Below are 18,383 nucleotides of genomic sequence, written 5' to 3'. Positions count from 1 at the left end.
CTTTTGTGGTGTTTTTATTGAACTGGAGTCAGGGGTAGGGTGAAGTGGTCAGACTTTGTGGTGGAGGGTTGCAACACGTTCATGAATGCAAAATTACAGCAAGCAAGAGACAGGAGAAAGGCTACATGACTCGACCCCTTTAGGTGCTACTGAATTCCTCCCCTAAATATGCAGAGCGGGAGGAGAAACAAGCAAGAGGACAGAGAAACAACAAAATATCCAGAAGAAGAAGTAGAGAGAGTCAGAATACATTATTGCCTCTGAGGATGGCTCATCACAACTACATCATAGTTTGGCTTTGGTAACAGAACCAACACTGTGAGTAATACAGAAACTGTACTGTATTGTATATATACAGTATATGAGGCCTGTTTTGTTTTTGTTTTTTAATTTTTTTTTTAAACCCCTGCTGCCATCCACACCACCACTCCCACCAACCAACCCACCCGCCCTCCCCCACCAACCCACTTCATGCCCGGGTTCGTCCGTCCGTCCGGTCCATCCGTGCCAGGACTGTGGTATAACATGTTTGTGCGTGCATTTGTGTGTCCAAGATAAAACATCTATTAAAATAAAACACTTGTCTACTTTTTATCTTCAGTTAAGGAAAAATATCCTTACAATTAACAATGTCTGTATATTACATTAAGTGTGCAATGAAAAAAAAAAAAAAAAGGATAGAGGTGCAAGTGGAGGGAGGAGGGGGTTGAAAATCAAGTGGAAGAGTGTGTGCATGTGTGTTTGTGTGTGTGTGTGTGTGCATTTCAGGATAGCAGGACATTCAACAGCACCAAAGGGAGAGTCACAATATCGGGGTAAGCGGAGGTGGGTGAGTGGGTAGGTGGGTGATGGCGTGGGCTGGGTGAGGAGGGGAGGGGGCAAGGCGAAGGTGTATGAAAGCAAAGGCACTCCAAACTATAGTTACACTATACATGACTAGTTCTTGTTACAATAATACAGCTGTCATCTACTGTACTGTACAGGTAAGATTGAACATATGGCTGGATAAAGCTGATCATTATCATCATCTACAATATCCATAAACATCAGTTTTGCCCTGATTCTGTTTTTTTGTTTGTTTCTTTTTCATCTTTTTTTGTTTGTTTTTTAAATTTCTTTCCCTACCCTTTGTCATCTTTGTTTTTGCTCATAAACAGTACATGGGTCTGCATATATACATACCTTGAACACAACATGGAAAAAAAAAAAAAAAAAAAATCAACATACCAACATAAAAAACAACATACAAGTCATACAAGTCAGAATTTTGGTGAGGAGCATTTATACTGTATATACAAATTCAGCTTTTTTTTTCTTTTCTTTTCTTTTCTTTAAAATGTAGTGAGTATTCTCTGTAAATAAGACGCGTCGACAGACTGTACCGAGTGGTTCTATGTGCGGCAGGTGGAGGAGGGGGAGAGAGAGAGAGAGAGAGAGAGAGTGTGAGAGAAGGAGAGAGAGAGAGAGAGAACGCTATAGGCTAACACTTCAGTCAGTGGTCACAACACAAGAGGAAGTCAGTGGCGAGCCAACGACCGACCGCCGAGAGGCTTCTCAAAAAGAGTCGAGGAAAGAAAAAGAGTGTTCAGAAAAAACATCTCGAGTCGTTTCACGGAGACAAAAAGACGGAGAGGAAGATGTTTGTCTAGGACGCTGCACTGTCACAGAAACACTGTTACAGACAGAGTCGGTACACAGACGGGGAATAGAGCGGTGCTCTAAATCCATCTACAGCCTTAATACAGACGACACAGGTGAACAGGGAAGTGACTGCTGGAATCTAACCACACTCCAGCAACAAACAAAAGACGAAACAAAAACAAAACAAAAAGAAAAACACCACCATATCTAAGTCTATTGTCTTTAGGCAGCAGCAAATATTGCCGCTGCTCTGCCAGATATGAGCTCACCATAAATGATTTCTGAACCATTGTAGTTAATATACATATATCTATATATACTTTTTATACATAAGGAAAAGTAATATATAAACTGTGTATGTATGCATGTTTGTTTTTGTATTGTATGTATATATTATACAAGCACACAGGACCAAGATACATGTCACATCCATCGCACATGGCAATCCAAAAAAAAAAAAAAAAAAAAAAAATCTGCCCTGGAGTACGAAACAAAAATTAAAAACAAGGTCGAGTAAAACAGCTTGCTAACCATTTAAAAACAACCCCGGGCAAAGAAAAAAAAACAAAAAAAACAACCTGTCCAAATATTATCCCCGCAAGTGGACTGCTTCTTTCCACATACATCAGTATCGTCATGCATCCGTGTGTGTGTGAGGGATGTGTGTGTGTGTGTGTGTGTGTGTGTGTGTGGGCGTGGGTGTGTGTGTGAGAGAGAGTATGTATGTGTGTGTGTGTCTGTGTGTATACGCGTGCGTGAGCCTCATGCCTTGTCTGCGGAAGTGGAGGTGAGAAGTGAGAGGGCGGCAACCCCCAGGTGATCCTAACCATACTCGGGCCATGCACTACAGAAGGAACCAAGGGGGGAGGGGCCGAGGGGGGACGGGGGAGGTGGGCGGGGCCAAGGGACAGCGGATGAGGGTGCAGAAAAATGGAACGATGCAGGGGAGGGAGGACAACTGGAGATAGAGAGAGGCGGGGGGGGGGGGGGGGGGGGGGCAAGGGGGAAACAGCTTAGGACTTTTTTCTACAGATTGTCCTCTTACAAACATTAGCAGGCTAGCATTGTGTATACATGTACAGTGTACTTTTATCAATAGTACAGTCGACAACACCTTTGGCCCTGCGCAGTGTTTCCCCGTTGAAAGAGCACGGAGAGACGTATTCGATGGAGGATGGAGTACAGTTCAAACAGCTGGAGGAGGAGGAGGAGGAGGAGAGGGGGGAGGGGACCGGTCGGGGGGATAAAAGAGGCAGATCAGGGGGGGGACGCTTGGTTTGTGGTCATGGTCGCGTAGGGCTGTTGTCTAGCTGTTGAACCCGGACTGCGTCAGCGTCGCTCCGCTGCCGTTGGGGAGAGGAGAGCAGGGCAGAGCAGAGCTGAGCAGAGCAGAGCTCACCCCCGAGCCGGGGGCAATGGAGAGGCCGTGGGCTGGGGCTGAGACCGGGGCTGGGCTGGGGCGGGGCGGGGCGGGGGCGGGAGGGTCTGTGGGCTCAGGAGGTGGAGTTGGAGGCCGAGGCAGAGGCGGTAGTGGTGGTGGGACCTCGCTCTGTGCTGCTACCGTCTGTGGAGAGGAAGAGGAGGAGGAGGTGAGATTTTTATTTTTATTTTTTATAAGAGACACAATAAGGATCTGTGTGTTCAGAAGAAATGTCAGTCCTTCCAGAAAAATGCGGAGTATTTTTTGTGATTGTTGCAGGAAAAAGTCCTTGATTATGTGGCACGTTTTCTTAAAAAATGCGATGGAATATGCGGAATATTTATGCAATTTTATGCGATGAAATTGTGGGACTTCCTTGACTTCCTATGATAAGCAAGCATATTCATCACAGAAAGTGCTGGGAATAATTAAGTTCTCATCTTGTTTTATTTCAGACCTTAATAAACACAAGGCTCAAACTTACAAAACGTTGATGAATAAACGTGCGGATGAATCATGATGAATTATGCGATCGCATAATCACGGTTTTCTGGAGGGACTGAAATGTCAGATAAGTTCACTTGGTGCTTTTTACTGTGATGATAAAATACATCAACATCAAGCCAAAGTTAAAATTTTACTCAACTCCAAAGTGAAATGTATTGACCATCGGGGGAAGTGTAGCTCTAACCTGTGGTGGCAGAGGCGTTGGTTGGGGTGGAGGCGGTGGCCTGGCTGCGAGCGTGGGCAGGGATGAGTATGGAGGCCAAAGAGGGATTACTGGATAACTCTGAAAGAGAAAGCATTAATTATGATTATATATGTTGTTATGTGTTATGTCTTTTCACAAAGCTACTGTACCTATGACTCCTGGATAAGAGACACACAAATAACTGGTAGGATAGTAACGGGCAGGTACAAGCTGGTAATCACGCAAAATGTCGACACCTATTCACTCAGGAAGGAAACTCAGTCATTTAGTGTTCAATGAGGATGATTTCTTACTTTCTTTATCTTTTGAGAGAGCACTGTTCACTCTTTCCCACAGAGTTTTATTTTGTTATAATAATAATTTAAAAAAAGAGTGGACAGTTGCAGGTAAACAATGGCAAAGTTTTGGATATAAATTGAACCTGTCAATCATTATTCCACCTAAACTGCAGTAAAAAAAAAAAAAAAAAGAGAGACATCTGAGCCAACACCATCCTCTGCTGTTGAATTATTGTTCAGTCATATTTAAATAGCAAAAAAAATGACACTGTTGTGAGTGACACGTGTGTGAGTGTGTGTATGCGTACCCTGGGTGGTGAAGTTGAAGAGGGAGGGCTTCTCTCTCCCGTTGGGCAGTTTGACGTTGGGGTCGCGCAGCTCGTCGAAGAAGGAGTGTGCACAGGCCTCTAGCGGGGTGAGGCGGGCTGTGGGCGTGTACTCCAGCAGGCGGGAGCACAGAGCGATGGCTTCCGGAGGCGTACGCGGCCGGAACACCTGAACACAACAAGAGACGAGACGCCGAGTGAGTCGACCGAGTCTGTTCCACAGCGCTGTCAGACACACACACACACACACATACTGTACATACACGCACTACACACACACACACACACACACACACACACACACTGATCATGTTAATCCAAATGATTTTATGAGGGTCAGTCACATGTAGCTGTATGTATGATGGGCTGTGGATGAATGAATTTGAATTTGTGGGTGTATGAAATGTGGGAATGCATGTAAATGTATGTAATATGGTCAAGGACACACTCCTGTGGTCCTTTTTCCTGACTGTCTGCACTTCTCGAGGCTGTATGTATGGAATGGTGAAAACTATTTTCCTGTAAAGGACAAATAAATCCATCTATCTATGAATGGATTTGATCATTGCAGCACTCAGTACGTTTACATGACACTTGAGAAAACCGAATTATTGCCTTAGTCCGACTATAAATGGATAACCGAGTGCCTGTAAACGCGTTAGTCCGACTAATATGGAGTTCTCCGACTCCAACGATTAAGACACCCAGATAATGCGATTGGAATTCGACTTTCTCCGGCATGTATACGCCTAAATCAGAGTTTAACTGGACAACGCATGTGCGCATGCTCCACACCCCCGTGCTGGTGTAAGACCCCGGAACAAAAACATCCAAGAAAGCCAGTCGCAGAAGCTATTGTTGTAGCATTACGCCGTTCTTGTCTGCCTCTCAAAATCACCATGACCACGAGGGATGGCGTGCACCTATCTGCACCATAATTAATGGGCACATTACGTACAAGATGAACAAAGCTGTACGGTTAACCATCTTGCTGTTGTTCTGCCGCCTGGCTAATAGATCAACTGGAAAAGGGGCCGTATTAACCCGCTGAAACAACGCATAATCGCCACCTGGTGTTGAGGAGGACACGTTCCTGTCAGTTATTTGATTTTCTCAGTTGCATGTAAACTGGGACAAAGACAGAAGTCCGATTAGACGCGAAAATCAAATTTTGAGCATAGCTCGATTAAGCTGGGATGTAAACAAACGGAGTGAAGTGCTAAACTGTACACAGCAGACACTGTGGGCCTGATGCAGCCAGTTTACTGGATCACTCTTATCTGATGGAAGAGCTGAGGTTTTCAAACTTGCGATGAGAGCAATGCAGTGGAGAGCTAATGGTGCCTTCCATTACAACTCGAAGTTGGATTTTTCGAGTTCCCGGTCGCGCTGCGTCATCAGAAACATCCCCTGAAGTCGTAATTCTTACTTGAAAACTCAGAGGAAGCTTCAGTAATCCTGAACTCACAATCCAAGTGCCCGTGTGTCAACAGGGAATAAAACCTGTATTTTCTTACACTGTTTTATCAGCCACTTAGTCTTGTTTCTGAGTCATTAAATCAGTCGTACAGACAGATTATGCAACTTCTATCCCGTAGACATGTTGTTAATGTTGCTCATAGTGTGTTGGTATTGGCTGGTATTAGTCAACAGTAACTTTGTTTGTCATTAAGTTTGTCATTCGCAGACTGAAGGAGAGTTCAGAGACATGACTGACTGACTGACTGACTGAGATTTCTGAGACGTTGCTCAGAAATATTTTTCATGGGTGAAACCTTTGTGCAACAAGTTGCTAAGAACAAAGGGAGAAGGGAGTTGCTTGACGCAGCTTGATGAATGTGCATATTCAGTTTAGCCAACAGGACTTGAAAAGGTTTCAAAAACACTGTTGCTGTAGCATTTTGACAGGTTTTTATAATTTTGGACTCTTTCAAAGAAAAGAGAAGATGAAAATATCCAAATTTTAAGCCCCAACTGTAAACTGCACATCCCCTCTTTCTATTAGTCTTTTTTTAATATTGTCTAAAAAATAAAAAAAACTCAAGGTATATGAGTCCGAATGCAGTTGTGCTGGATGGAGGTGATGGTGTTGGATGGACTGCGGAGTGGCGTGCAGGTATGTTGGATGATGAAGCATGGAAATGGAAATATGCAGTGGTGGTGGATCTTAGAAAAGTAAAAGGGCTCCTGTACCTGTTGACTCACCTTAGTCCAAGGATGTGCCTTGATCTGGGGGAATTTGAACTCGGTATAGTTGGGGTTCATCTCACGGATCTGCTCTCGGGTCGGGGTGCCGAGGACCTGGACAAAGAGAGAGACAGAGTGGGACAGAGCGGGACAGACAGATGGGGGGGGGGGGCAGAACATTTAACATTAGCCTTTAGCGTAGCTTAAGACTGCTTTTACACCCCGAGGGTTTACCCCAGTGGTTACCTTAATAATTTCAACCAGCTGATCCACTCCACTGTCACCAGGGAAGATTGGTTGCCCTAGCAACAGCTCTGCCAGTACGCAGCCGGCTGACCACACATCTAAAAGGAGGAGAGAGAGAGAAAAAAAAAAGGCAGGTCACCAAGAGGAAAAAAAAGACGATGAATCAAACTAAAGAGGGGCGGGCGTGACCATAATGCACCGCTTATTATCCTCTGATCAAACTGATGCACAGTCTCATTGAAACTATCCTGTGTTACAACCACGTTAGTAACATAACGCAACATGAGATACAATTATTTGTGTGTGTAGGTTCAGTTCAGTTAAGAGGCTCAAGGGTTCACTGCTGAGTGTGACAGCAGCGGTCGGCGGCGGTCAGCCTACCTATGCTGGAGGTGTAGTCAGTGGCACCAAAGATGAGCTCAGGGGCTCGATAGTAGCGAGAGCAGATGTAGGACACGTTTGGCTCTCCACGGACCAGCTGCTTGGCACTGCACACAGAATCAAAGCACGTCATCATCATCATCATCACCATCACCATCATCATCATCATCATCATCATAAGGTGCGTTTCCATTACCCCTTGAAATGCGCAAAACCTAAATATCGAAATTAAAAACTAATGGAAACACCTACATTTCAAAAAAACTCTCAAATATCGCTAAAACGTTTTTACGCTCTCATGAGGTGGTTTTTGAGACGTATCGATACAAACGTGTATCGCAAAAGTGTAATGGAAACACTTTTTTCGCTTTTCTACACGTCACCGGAGTTGTGTGTGTCCACGCTGTGTTGGTTTATGTAACTTGAAGGGACAAATAGGCTTGGGCGATAGGACGAATGTATCGCCAATTGACCACCGGCTGAGTCCGTCACGGTTGATTTAATTTTTGGCGATTGTCTGGGCGATTTTTTTGCATTTTATTTCGCCAAATTAATGGTCTGGCTCCACAGAATTCAACCCTAATTTACATGGAGCACAATTCAAAGCATGCGTAAATTGGATCTGGCAGCTATGTAATACGTATGTTATTCACACTGATTTCCGACGAGTCTGAATTATTTTTAGAAGAGCGTTATGGCTGTAATGTTTTATGATATTCAGTGTGCCCTTATTTTGAAATCCTTGTACCGGGGGTTACTGTTACCAAGGATACTGAAATAAAAGTTGCGAAGCTCCGGACAGAGTTGTGGTGATTGTATCCACGTTATGATACGTTATGAAAACACATGTGTCCATCACAACAACGGATTATCAAGCTGATTATCCATACGAAAGGTAGGCTGCCGGTTCTCACGGCCCAGACTTCTGCCAATAGTTTTTTTTTTTTTTTTTGAGGGTGTGTGAGTGTGTGTGTGTGTATGTGCGCCGAGCGGACCCGTCTTATAGAGACACGAGTCTATGGGACAGGCTTTTATTTAATTTAGAACAAACCTTATGCTCAGCAAAGATGGAAAATATATAGTCTAATATAATAAAATGGTTCTGTTGTTTGGATCCAGAGCAGCATTCATTTACAAGTCAGCACCAACTAAACTACTTTTAAATAGCCTAAACGTAAACATTTAATAACTCGGGTCAGGTCGGAGTCGGACCACAGGCTACTTCTTTTTTTTCCTTCCTCACAAGAGACATAATCCGCCGTGTTGGTAAACAAATAATCCCTCTATATCAACGGAGGCAACCGTGCTTGAGCAGCTTGGGTTGGAGGTGGTGTGAGTGCGGGCCAGCAGGGGACAGGGGAGGGGGCATTCGGGCTTCAGCACGGTACAACTGGCCCGTGTGAGTGCGCCCTTATTTGTGGCCGCTGGGCTTTGCCTTTCAGTAATCAAGCGCTGTTTTTGTCTTTGTTAAAAACAATAACAGCAACAGCTGTCGGCAGTTGAGATCGCTGTGCCGTCACCATAGAAACGCAAGACGCATTACGGCTCATTCGCAAAATACCTTTCAATGGAAACACCCGCAAATAGCAATTGCACTTTTTCGAAGTTTCAGAAATATCGCTTTTATTTTGCGAAAATCTGTAATGGAAACGCAGCTATACTCTGCTGCACTTTGGCCAAAAGAAACTAGGAAACATAAATCTTGAGAGAAGCTTCCATTGGTGTTAATAATAATAGATTTATTCGTATGGCGCCTTTCATGGCACTCAAGGTCGCCTAATACTAATACTGCTGCACTGACTCTAGGTGGCCGTGTCAGGATGACTTTGTTTAATTAATTATCTGTTGTCAAGAATTCACACTGAAACCATCATGACAAATCAGGTCTGCAACAATATTAGACATAAGCCTGTGAATATTCTCATTTGTCCAGGTCATAGTTATCTCAAGGAAATTTAAATCGAATGCAACTGGACTTGGTTATTTGTCTAGGAAGACGTTTCACCTCTCATCCAAGAGGCTTCATCAGTTCATGTACGCATCTGACCAGGCTGGGACTGGTCAGATGCGTACATGAACTGATGAAGACAAATAACCAAGTCCAGTTGCATTCGATTTAAATTTCCTTGAAATATTAGACATGTTTTACGGGCTGTGTAGAGAAAAAGTTCAACATTTTGGGAAATATGTCTCTGATTGACGTCGTCCTCATGTCTGTATGGTAAATAGTTTAGCTTAGCTTTAGTATAAAACCTGAAACTACCAGCTACTACTTCTAAATATCACTGAAAAAAACGCTATTACAGGAAACCTTGCATCAAATGATTTCTTGGCCTTGTCATAGCTTGGTGTTCACTATACAGATGTAAGAGTGGTATGGGTCTTCTTATCAAATGCAAGAAAGCAAATAAACTCATGTTCCTTCACATGCCAGCGAAACAACCAGGCCACAGTTGACTAAACTTGACACAATGTGCACGCCGCGTCTCACCTGCCAAAGTCGCAGAGCTTGAGCACAGCGGTCTCTGGATCCAGCAGCAGGTTCTGGGGTTTGATGTCCCGATGGCAGATCCCAAACGAGTGGATGTAGGCCAGGCTCCTGAACAGCTGGTACATGTACAACTGCACACACAGACACACACACACAGGTTATGATTACACCGACAGCAAGCTCAACTTTCATTACAGGGTTTTAGTCTGGAAACAAACCGCTCGAGAATCGATTTTAGTCCCGTCAAGAACATAACGTTTTCTCAGCAGAGTGTTTGGACTGCAGAGTCAAACGCTGCCTTTTCAAACTCCTCAGTCTTGTTGTAGATAAAATAAAAACACACGTCTGAAACTGTGTGGCCCTCTTTCTTCTCTCACATGATCCAATCAGAGAGCGGTGACTGTAGTGGATGGTGCATGTACACACAAACTGATCCTTTATGCAAACCGTGTTCACCTTTCATTTGCATCTTCTAAACAACAGAGAATTTTAAATAGTAAGGTCATTACATTCTCGCCAGATGACAGAAATTGCTTCTTTGTGTACGGTGAGCCAAGATGAGCGAGGTCTTCTCATCCTACATTTGCAGCGCTAATGAATATTCATATTGGTGTGTAGTTGCAAAGGTAAACGGGAGTGCTTCATTCAGTGTGTGGGACTGATTAGGGCTGGGTATTGTTGAGAATCTCACGATTCGATTCGATTTCGATTCATTAGGTCACGATTCGATTCGATATCGATTCGATTCGATATTGATTGAAATGCTTCGATATCGATTCAGTATCAAGCAGAAATACACAAATAAGAGTACCAGATTTTTTTTTTTTTTATAATTATTTGTTTAGTTTCATGCCTTATGAACAGCCATAGTATAACTCATAGCCTAACAAAATATGACACTGCTTTAACACTGAACTACAGTGCAGCTAAATTTTAATTAGGCTATGTGATACTTTCCTCTTGGAAAATAACTCATAACATTTTGAGTAATAAAACAATACAAAACAATATTATTAATAATAGTTGACTGCACAACTGAAAATATTGTAGCGACCCCGCAGTAATGTTCTTGTTATGATGTTTAAGTTCTGTGATTTCTGACTGACTGTCAATGTGTATGGTACGGGCAGGTGGGATGAGAAACTGAGGGGCTGGGGTGAGTGTGAGGAAGACAGAGTCCTGTCTGTGTGTAGGTGAGTGAGTGAGGAGGAGCAGAGGAAGAAGTGAGAGCAGCTGTCAGATAAGTTCAGGGTTTCCCGCAGCGCTTTCCTGTTAAGGCAGCCGCCTTAACAACAAAGAGCTGCCGCCTAAACTAACGTCTTAAAAAAAAAAAAAAGTAGCGATATTCGCCGCCGCCCCCCCCCCCCGTCGGACGATGGCCGCATCCTCTCACACACATACACACCACAGAGAAGCACGCATGCATAACAGCAGCGCGTGTTGAAAGCGAAAGTTAATACGGCACGGCGCGGTGCGTCCCTCCCCCGACGATCGATCCCCGCTGCTGCTGCTACTCACTCCCATATTGTTATGGTTTGGTCTAGTGCGGCCCCCGTCCGTACAGCGCGAATCACACGAGGGTGTTGCTCGCAGCGCCCCCACTGGCCAGGGGCTTGAATCGATTCAGAAGATTGCTGAATCGATATTGAATTGCAGAGAAAAGAATTGCAATGCATTGCTGAATCGATATTTTTACCCAGCCCTAGGACTGATTGACTGTAGGTGTGTGTGTTTTAAATTATTGTTATTATTCCATCGAGGTAGGAAAGTCAATTAGACTGAAGGGACTATGTGAAATGTGTAATGAATTGTTTTTCGCAAATTATTCTCACATTTATTTCACATATCTGTCACAGCCAGAGAAAACCTCTGATCTGTGGGCACCACATGCAGGTTGATAAACAGAGAGGGAGAAATCAAACTGGAGGCAAATGCAGGTAACGACGTTACTCTTTACTCCGTATGTTTTAGAAGTAATTTTTACATATATTTATCTTTTAGAGCAGTGTTTTTCAACCTTGGGGTCGGGACCCCACGTGGGGTCAACTGGAATTCAAATGGGGTCACTTGAAATGTCTAGTAATTGATAAAGAAAAATTACTGATAAAAATATTTTTTTCACTATGATTATGATTAAAAACACCACACAATCTTCAACAACTGTATTCTATACTTTCACTTTCTCGAATATAAAGAGTTCAAATAAAATGCAGCATATAAAAATATCCGAGGTGGCGCATCTTGATTGACGGCTCGCCAGAAATTTGAGATGTCAGAATGGGGTCACGACCCAAAAAAGGTTGGGAACCACTGTTTTAGAGTGAAGTGAAAATAATTTGTTTATTTTTTCCAAGTTAATTAAACTGAAAAATTGTGCCCGCAGAAGTCAATACCCGCTCATGTACCCAGCAGCCAGTGTTGACTCCGAGTGGATTATCGTGGTGAAATAAGGTGAGCTGAATTGCAATTAAAATGTGTCAACAGAGGACAACTCTGTAAGATGTATATTTTACATTTCAAATTGCTTATAACTTAAGTCACTTATTCAGCAGCTGCAGGCGTTGAACAGGGATTCAGGCCAAACTAGTTCAGTGTATGCTTTTAGCAAACAAAAGCTGAAAAGACGTCCCACTGGAATGGATTTTAAGGACGTGGGATGAGGAGTGTGTGTGTGTGTGTGTTGTGTGAGTGTGTTTTATGTGTGAGGACATCTGAGACTTATTATGTTCACAGTTGATTCAAAAAGTACTGTGGACATGCATGCACGGGTATCTGAGCAGGTAAACTCACTATAGATTTCCTATGTGTGAGCTCAGGTAACACACTGAGAAGAATTGGATGATAATCACAACCGACACGTTTAAATACATCCCACACCCTGACGGCTAAAAACCCAGAATTACTACACAACTGTCTACATTAATGTTACAGATCCTTACAGGAGTAGTGTTAGATTATTACTTTAATACAAATACTATACTGACATACATTTTCAAAAATGAGTGATACATAGGGCGTATCCAGATGTTTTCATGCCTAGACAACATTGATGCTAATAAGATGCAGAATACAAACTGTGTTCTACATCTTGCCACCATATATGTATAAATATACATTTACCTTGACATAGACCATGGGCAGGGTCTGTTTGGCTCGGCTGTAGTGTCTGGCCACTCTGTAGACAGTCTCAGGAACGTAGTCCAGGACCAGATTCAGATACACTTCATCTTTCTGTCGGAGGGAAGCACAAACACGGAAATGGAGGTTACTCATCGTGCACAAACACAAATCAGGAAAATAGTGAACAAAATGTATCATTTTCAATAAAGTCAAGCATTTACAATATAATGAGACTATAAAATCTCTGCAATTTCCAACAATAAAACTCCCAGAAAATAAGAAAGACGTTCATGACACGTCAGCTGCACACTAAATTTATTATTTTTGAAAATATGTAATAATAATCCCAGTGTGTTTGTTTCTCTTCTTAGCTGTCAAGGAGCTTCCCTTTGATGAAAGATGCTGTTTTCCAGCTCATCACTGCCACTGACGCTCTCTTTCACAGAACTCATCTCAGCGTCTCACTGTGGGACATTCGCCCCCCTGCCGTGTCCTTTCCACCATTTAAACTGGGGCTCCATTGTGCAGGACTCTTTCCCCCCCCAGGGGCAGGAAACACACATGCCTGCGTCATAACCGCCTGCGCTCCCTACAGCGGCGGCAGACAATGATATCATTTCCTCGCTTCCTGGTTGGACGAGGCCAGTGTGTCGGAGGGGCGGGGGGGGGGGGGAGTTGTACACACTCTGACCCTGAGAGGATGCTGTATTGGAGGCCTCTCCACCCAAAATCTTCTAGGGACTTCCTTTTTCCCTTTGATTCTGACCGGAGTTAGCCAGCACTGAGTCATCGGGTGTTTCTTGTGAAGCCATTGTTTCCAGCCTTTAGAAGTCACAACTGCAAAATTCGCACTCGTGGCTCGTACCGACATGCTGCAGCAGTTGGGAAATATTTTTAGATTCAACACACCTTAACGATCAGCCTTATAGGGAATTACTCACATAAACCTACTCATGCATTCACACTTTGCCCTGCCGGTGCTTGATAAAGAGCCTGGTGAGGAGAGGAACAGCAGAGCCGTCTGATGACACATCACAAGGGCTGGGTGATGATGGGATTTACACGTCAGCTACCATCGATGCACACTGACTATACAACCACAGGAGTTTTTAGTCGATCTAAAAAACCACCACTCCTCTCCAACTTCCTTACTCTGGCTGTGACACACTACACCAAAACCACTGGTTCCCATGAAAACAACGATTCTTTAATTAGACACAATGTAGCCTAACTCGTTTCTGTTTTTTAAAGCTCACTGAAGGTTTCATTCGAACAGAAGTGAAGTGTAAATGTATTAGGGAATATTTTCAGCAGCGGAATGATCTACATTTACATCTACGGTCAGGGTGGTGCATGACCGACCCCAAATAAACTTACAATGCCAACGTTGGTCATGGTGACAGAACATATCAGCCAGTGTAACAGAGCGGCTCAATTATGCGTTTCCAAAAAGCTTTTGGGCAACAATGGAGCTCAATGGCACAAAAGAATGAGTTATATCAGGCTTTGGCTGCACAGGAAATACTTATAATCAGGACAGATTATCTGGCGATTTTGTTCTTTTTAAAATGGGATTTGTTGGTACACAGAAAAGTCTGAAATTTGCCTTTTTGAAATTACTCAAAAAGCACAAGCCTTACTTTATTTTAACGCTTATCATAGCAGCCCACCTGCTTGTCTCACCTGGTAATATAGTGTCTAGGTGCCTGTAACACTGTGATAAACTGTACTTTACTTTGTGCTGCATAGCAGGTACATCTGCTACTGTATCACCAGCTGAGGCAGCGACTGTGGCCCTTTAGGAAAATCCGGCACCATTACCCACCAGAGTTATTACACAGCCACACTGTTAATTCAGACTTATATTCTGGCTGCAAGGGAACATATCTGGGAACATAATGTGTTTAATGGACACTAAATCTTTGAGACGATATCACAAGAGGAGCTGAATTGAACCAGTGAGGAAGTGAACACCTTGTACGTGCGTGTGTCCGACCAACAAAATAACACACCTGTGAGACACACAGCGTCTTGATAACAAATCCAGGCTGCCAAATGAAATGAATTAAGTCAATTCTCTCCCTTTCCTTTTCTATTTGGTCAGTGAAACAGTGTCTGTATATCCTTTCGGCTTCTCGCCCCCTCCCTATCTGTTAGCGGGGTTAACGGACTGCCCGACGTGCAGCTTATAGGCGGTGGGAACAGAGCCGGCTCCCCTGCAGGTCCGAGGAGTACAATGAGAGAGAGCACCAGACAGACTGTGTGGTGTGGTAGACTTCTGTCAGCTCAATGCCCTGCTTTGTAGTGACTGCTCTCTCCCGCTCACCCTCAGATGATTAGATGCATATGAAAAAGAGGAGCGGGGAGGTCTCACAGACAGTCACACACACACACACACACACACACAGCGCTGCAGATACTGGTGACAAAGAGCAGCATTTTCTAAACAGCTTTCAAGCAATTTACACACTCATCTGTGGCTGGCAGCAGCCGCAGCCCATAACACTCCTTCTCAGTGTCTCTCTATCTTCCCTCTGTGTGTGTATGAGTCTGTCTGCGCGTGTGCACCCATTCCTCCTTCACCGGTAAAACTCCCATTGATAACATTTGTGACGGCTACAGAGCCGGGTACGCCTCCTGCTAGCGCCACTGAAGCTATATTTAGCCTAGCAACAGCGATGACTCACTTCCTGCCTCACTACAAAGCCACTTCCTTGGCTTGTTCCCAGACGGTTAGTCGAGCTCGCCTCTGATTGGCTCCTCGCTCACCCCCAGCTAAATAATTCAGCCTCTAATTTGCTGAGGAGATGGCTTGCACATGAACAACTGGCTCAGCTATCTATCAACAACAATCACCACGCATGTACTGCTGTGTGAAAGACAGGGATTGATTGATTCTGTAACAGATGTACATATATATATTTAGATAGAGGAATATATTTCCTCTAGGGGTGGGATGAGCTCTGGCCCCATTTTACCCTCCCACCCTCTGTGCATTAAGTCATTTTGTGCAACAAACTTCCAAATAGTACATTACTCTGCATTATTGCCAGTGACTCAACAATATCCACACCATGTAAGCACAGCATCGTTGAAAATAATTAAGGATTTAAGACTAGTCGGAAACTGAGCACAGATTGTGAGACGGAGCCTCAAGATTAGGGGGGGAAAAAAAAACTGGCGGGCCATTATAATTTAATTTTATAATTTGCAATAAATTGAATTACCACAAAGTAATTGCCACGCAGAGAAGCAGAGGCCATGAGGGTATCTGGCCTGTTGCTAATCCAGCTGAAATGTGAGAGCTCACTACAGGAAAAAAAAATGAAAATTTTAAAAAATATATATATCAATGGCTAAAGAAAGGAGCTTATTCTTCGGGAGGTCTATAAGGACACCAGATACTTGAGAAAACTGAGGTGAAGAGTCATCAGCACAAAAAACAAACAAACAGCGCAGACACTTCCTCCCCTCACTCGAGGCTCATTTTACCAAGTGGACAAAGTGGACACCTGTCCTCCAGAGACAATAAAAGCTCTCAAAGGTTACTGTGTGTCATTTACGTAGTTACACAGAATTTGATTAATCTGAGACGTTTAGAGTATTTTGTAAAAAAAACAAAAAAAAAACAATCTTCAAATCTTCAAATCTTCAAATATATACCGGTATATATTTTTTATAATTCCCTTTCACACTGTAAATCCATGAATAAAGCTGTATTAAATCAAATTGAAGTACGATCATTATGGAAACTTGATGGGATTGCACTCTGTAGAAAAAGGGTCATCCTCTTATGCCGCCACTGTTTTATCAATTGTATGAATTGTAATGTCATTTTCATAAAATAAATGCAAAAGAAAAAAACAAGCTGATGACTTAAATCTGCTGCTGACAGTGTTGTGTGACATAAAGTATATGAGAGAAGTTACAGCGCAGAGACGTGATCCTGAGGAACGGCGGAGGTCGGCTGTGCGTCAGCCGAGCGTCTTCCGTCCGTGCACTCTCCTCCGGCGCGAGTCGACTACGTATTTTGAAGAGGTAAAAGTCAACCTGCTATTTGCTGACCTGCCCACGCTGTTTGGACCGGTGGCCTCCTGTTTGAACAGTATTATACAAGTGGTTAAAGGGTAAAAGCAAAAAGCACACCGTGTGTGTCAAGCGCACCACATGCCAGCGGTTGCATAAGACTACCTGTGCACATGCTGACGGCTACAGTTGCAGTAGCTGGGGGCTGTCTCGCAGCTGCACCCAGCATTAACCCACACATCAGGACACCAATGGTACATCTGATACCCTGTGTCTCTGTCCTTTTTTTAAACCGACTGTCATCTATCCATCAACATGTCTACAACGATCCATCCGTCCGTCCACCATCCTATCCCAGGTGACATTACCTTTTGCCTACTTCACAAACGCCGCCCCCCCCCCCCCTTTTTGCTTTTCCTCTCTCTGAGCTCTACGGGTGGTAAATCCCCACACCATCAACATGGTGCCAGTCTCCATAATTAGCCTGGAGTCATACGGCGAGGGGGAAAGGAAAAAGGGTCAGAGGAGAAGGGGAATTTGAAGAGCGTAAAGGTGAAAGCTATCGGACGTACGGACGAAAGCGGTGGCTTATCAAAATAGCCGTCGCAAAAGTGTCGTTGGTGGAGGAGTAAGGTCATTCACACCGCTGTCAGTGTGTCAGTATACCAAGAAGGAGTCGTGATTCCCAGAGGTACGTGGGCTCGTGGCATGACGCAAGGAGGGGGTGGGGTTGGGGCGGGGCTTACATGAGTCTATAATTAACTGACACCCTCTAGTCTGGCAAATAAATTCCCCACGCCTGCCGCCTGGCCATCTCTCCGTCCTCTCTCCTCAGACCCGTCCCTCACCGTCACCTCTCCCCTATAATCCCCCCCCCCCCCCCGGCAGCTTTCCTTGGCCTCAGTAGGTGTGCAACAGGGAAGCATTCCTGGCTGCGGCGTCATGGGTATGGTCCCGGCAGCAGCATGTGTGCCCGCTCGTCAGCCAGCTGAATGACATAGTCCAGGCTTGTAGTCTCCAGGGGACGTCCAGGAGACGGGGCAGAAAGGCAGAGCGAGAGAGAGAGAGAGAGAGAGAGGGACTTCCCTGTCAGGACGTGCCACAATGTACTAATGTATTTATTACACACCGAACGGGCCAAGAGGCAGACATATGATGGGAGACTGGCTCGGAGGGCAACACAGGAAACGTTAAAAAAAAAACTAAAATAGGCAGAAAATTCCCTGTAAAACAAAAGACCGACTGTGGTTGAAGTGTAATAGTAAATAAAATTTAAAAAAAGCCAACATTTCCTAGTTTGTTAGATAGCATAATAACCATGAGAGGAAGCTTAATTACTTTACTCCTCTCACTGAAGCCAAGGGCTCAATCATTTAAACACAGGCTAAGCTCAGGGAACTATAAGCCGTTCCTCAAGATGAAAAAACACTAATACTAAAAAGAGGAGCTCCCAGGCGGAGCGAGCAGAGACGGTAACGCTCTTTTCCCCCCTTTTTTTAAAGGCAATTAATGTTACTTATTTAGCTATTTAAGGAATAGAAACGCTAATAGGACA

The 18,383-nt window shown here is 44.0% G+C and overlaps 1 protein-coding gene across 2 annotated transcripts in view; it reads right to left on the bottom strand.

Moving 5' to 3' along the window:
• Nucleotides 1-1,948: 1,948 nt before the first annotated feature.
• gsk3ba (glycogen synthase kinase 3 beta, genome duplicate a) overlaps nt 1,949-18,383 on the bottom strand; it is a 36,486-nt gene continuing 20,051 nt past the window's right edge. Inside the window, exons 4-11 of one of the 2 annotated variants that reach the window (XM_085765993.1) lie at nt 12,803-12,913; nt 9,683-9,813; nt 7,192-7,298; nt 6,811-6,908; nt 6,571-6,678; nt 4,360-4,546; nt 3,753-3,851; nt 1,949-3,205 (exon numbers count right to left, since the gene is read on the bottom strand). In XM_085765993.1, the coding sequence (XP_085622119.1) occupies nt 3,135-3,205; nt 3,753-3,851; nt 4,360-4,546; nt 6,571-6,678; nt 6,811-6,908; nt 7,192-7,298; nt 9,683-9,813; nt 12,803-12,913 (912 nt within the window). In that variant the 3' untranslated portion in view covers nt 1,949-3,134. The remainder of the gene's footprint in view (nt 3,206-3,752; nt 3,852-4,359; nt 4,547-6,570; nt 6,679-6,810; nt 6,909-7,191; nt 7,299-9,682; nt 9,814-12,802; nt 12,914-18,383) is intronic. The other variant, XM_085765994.1, reaches the window with a different exon arrangement.

Source organism: Trachurus japonicus, chromosome 21 (genome assembly GCF_045865225.1).
Source record: "Trachurus japonicus isolate A0001 chromosome 21, Traja_1.0".
Classification (NCBI taxonomy): Eukaryota; Metazoa; Chordata; class Actinopteri; order Carangiformes; family Carangidae; genus Trachurus; species Trachurus japonicus.
The sequence above is the reverse complement of the archived record's forward strand: the minus strand, read 5'-3'. Positions and strand labels throughout refer to the sequence as shown.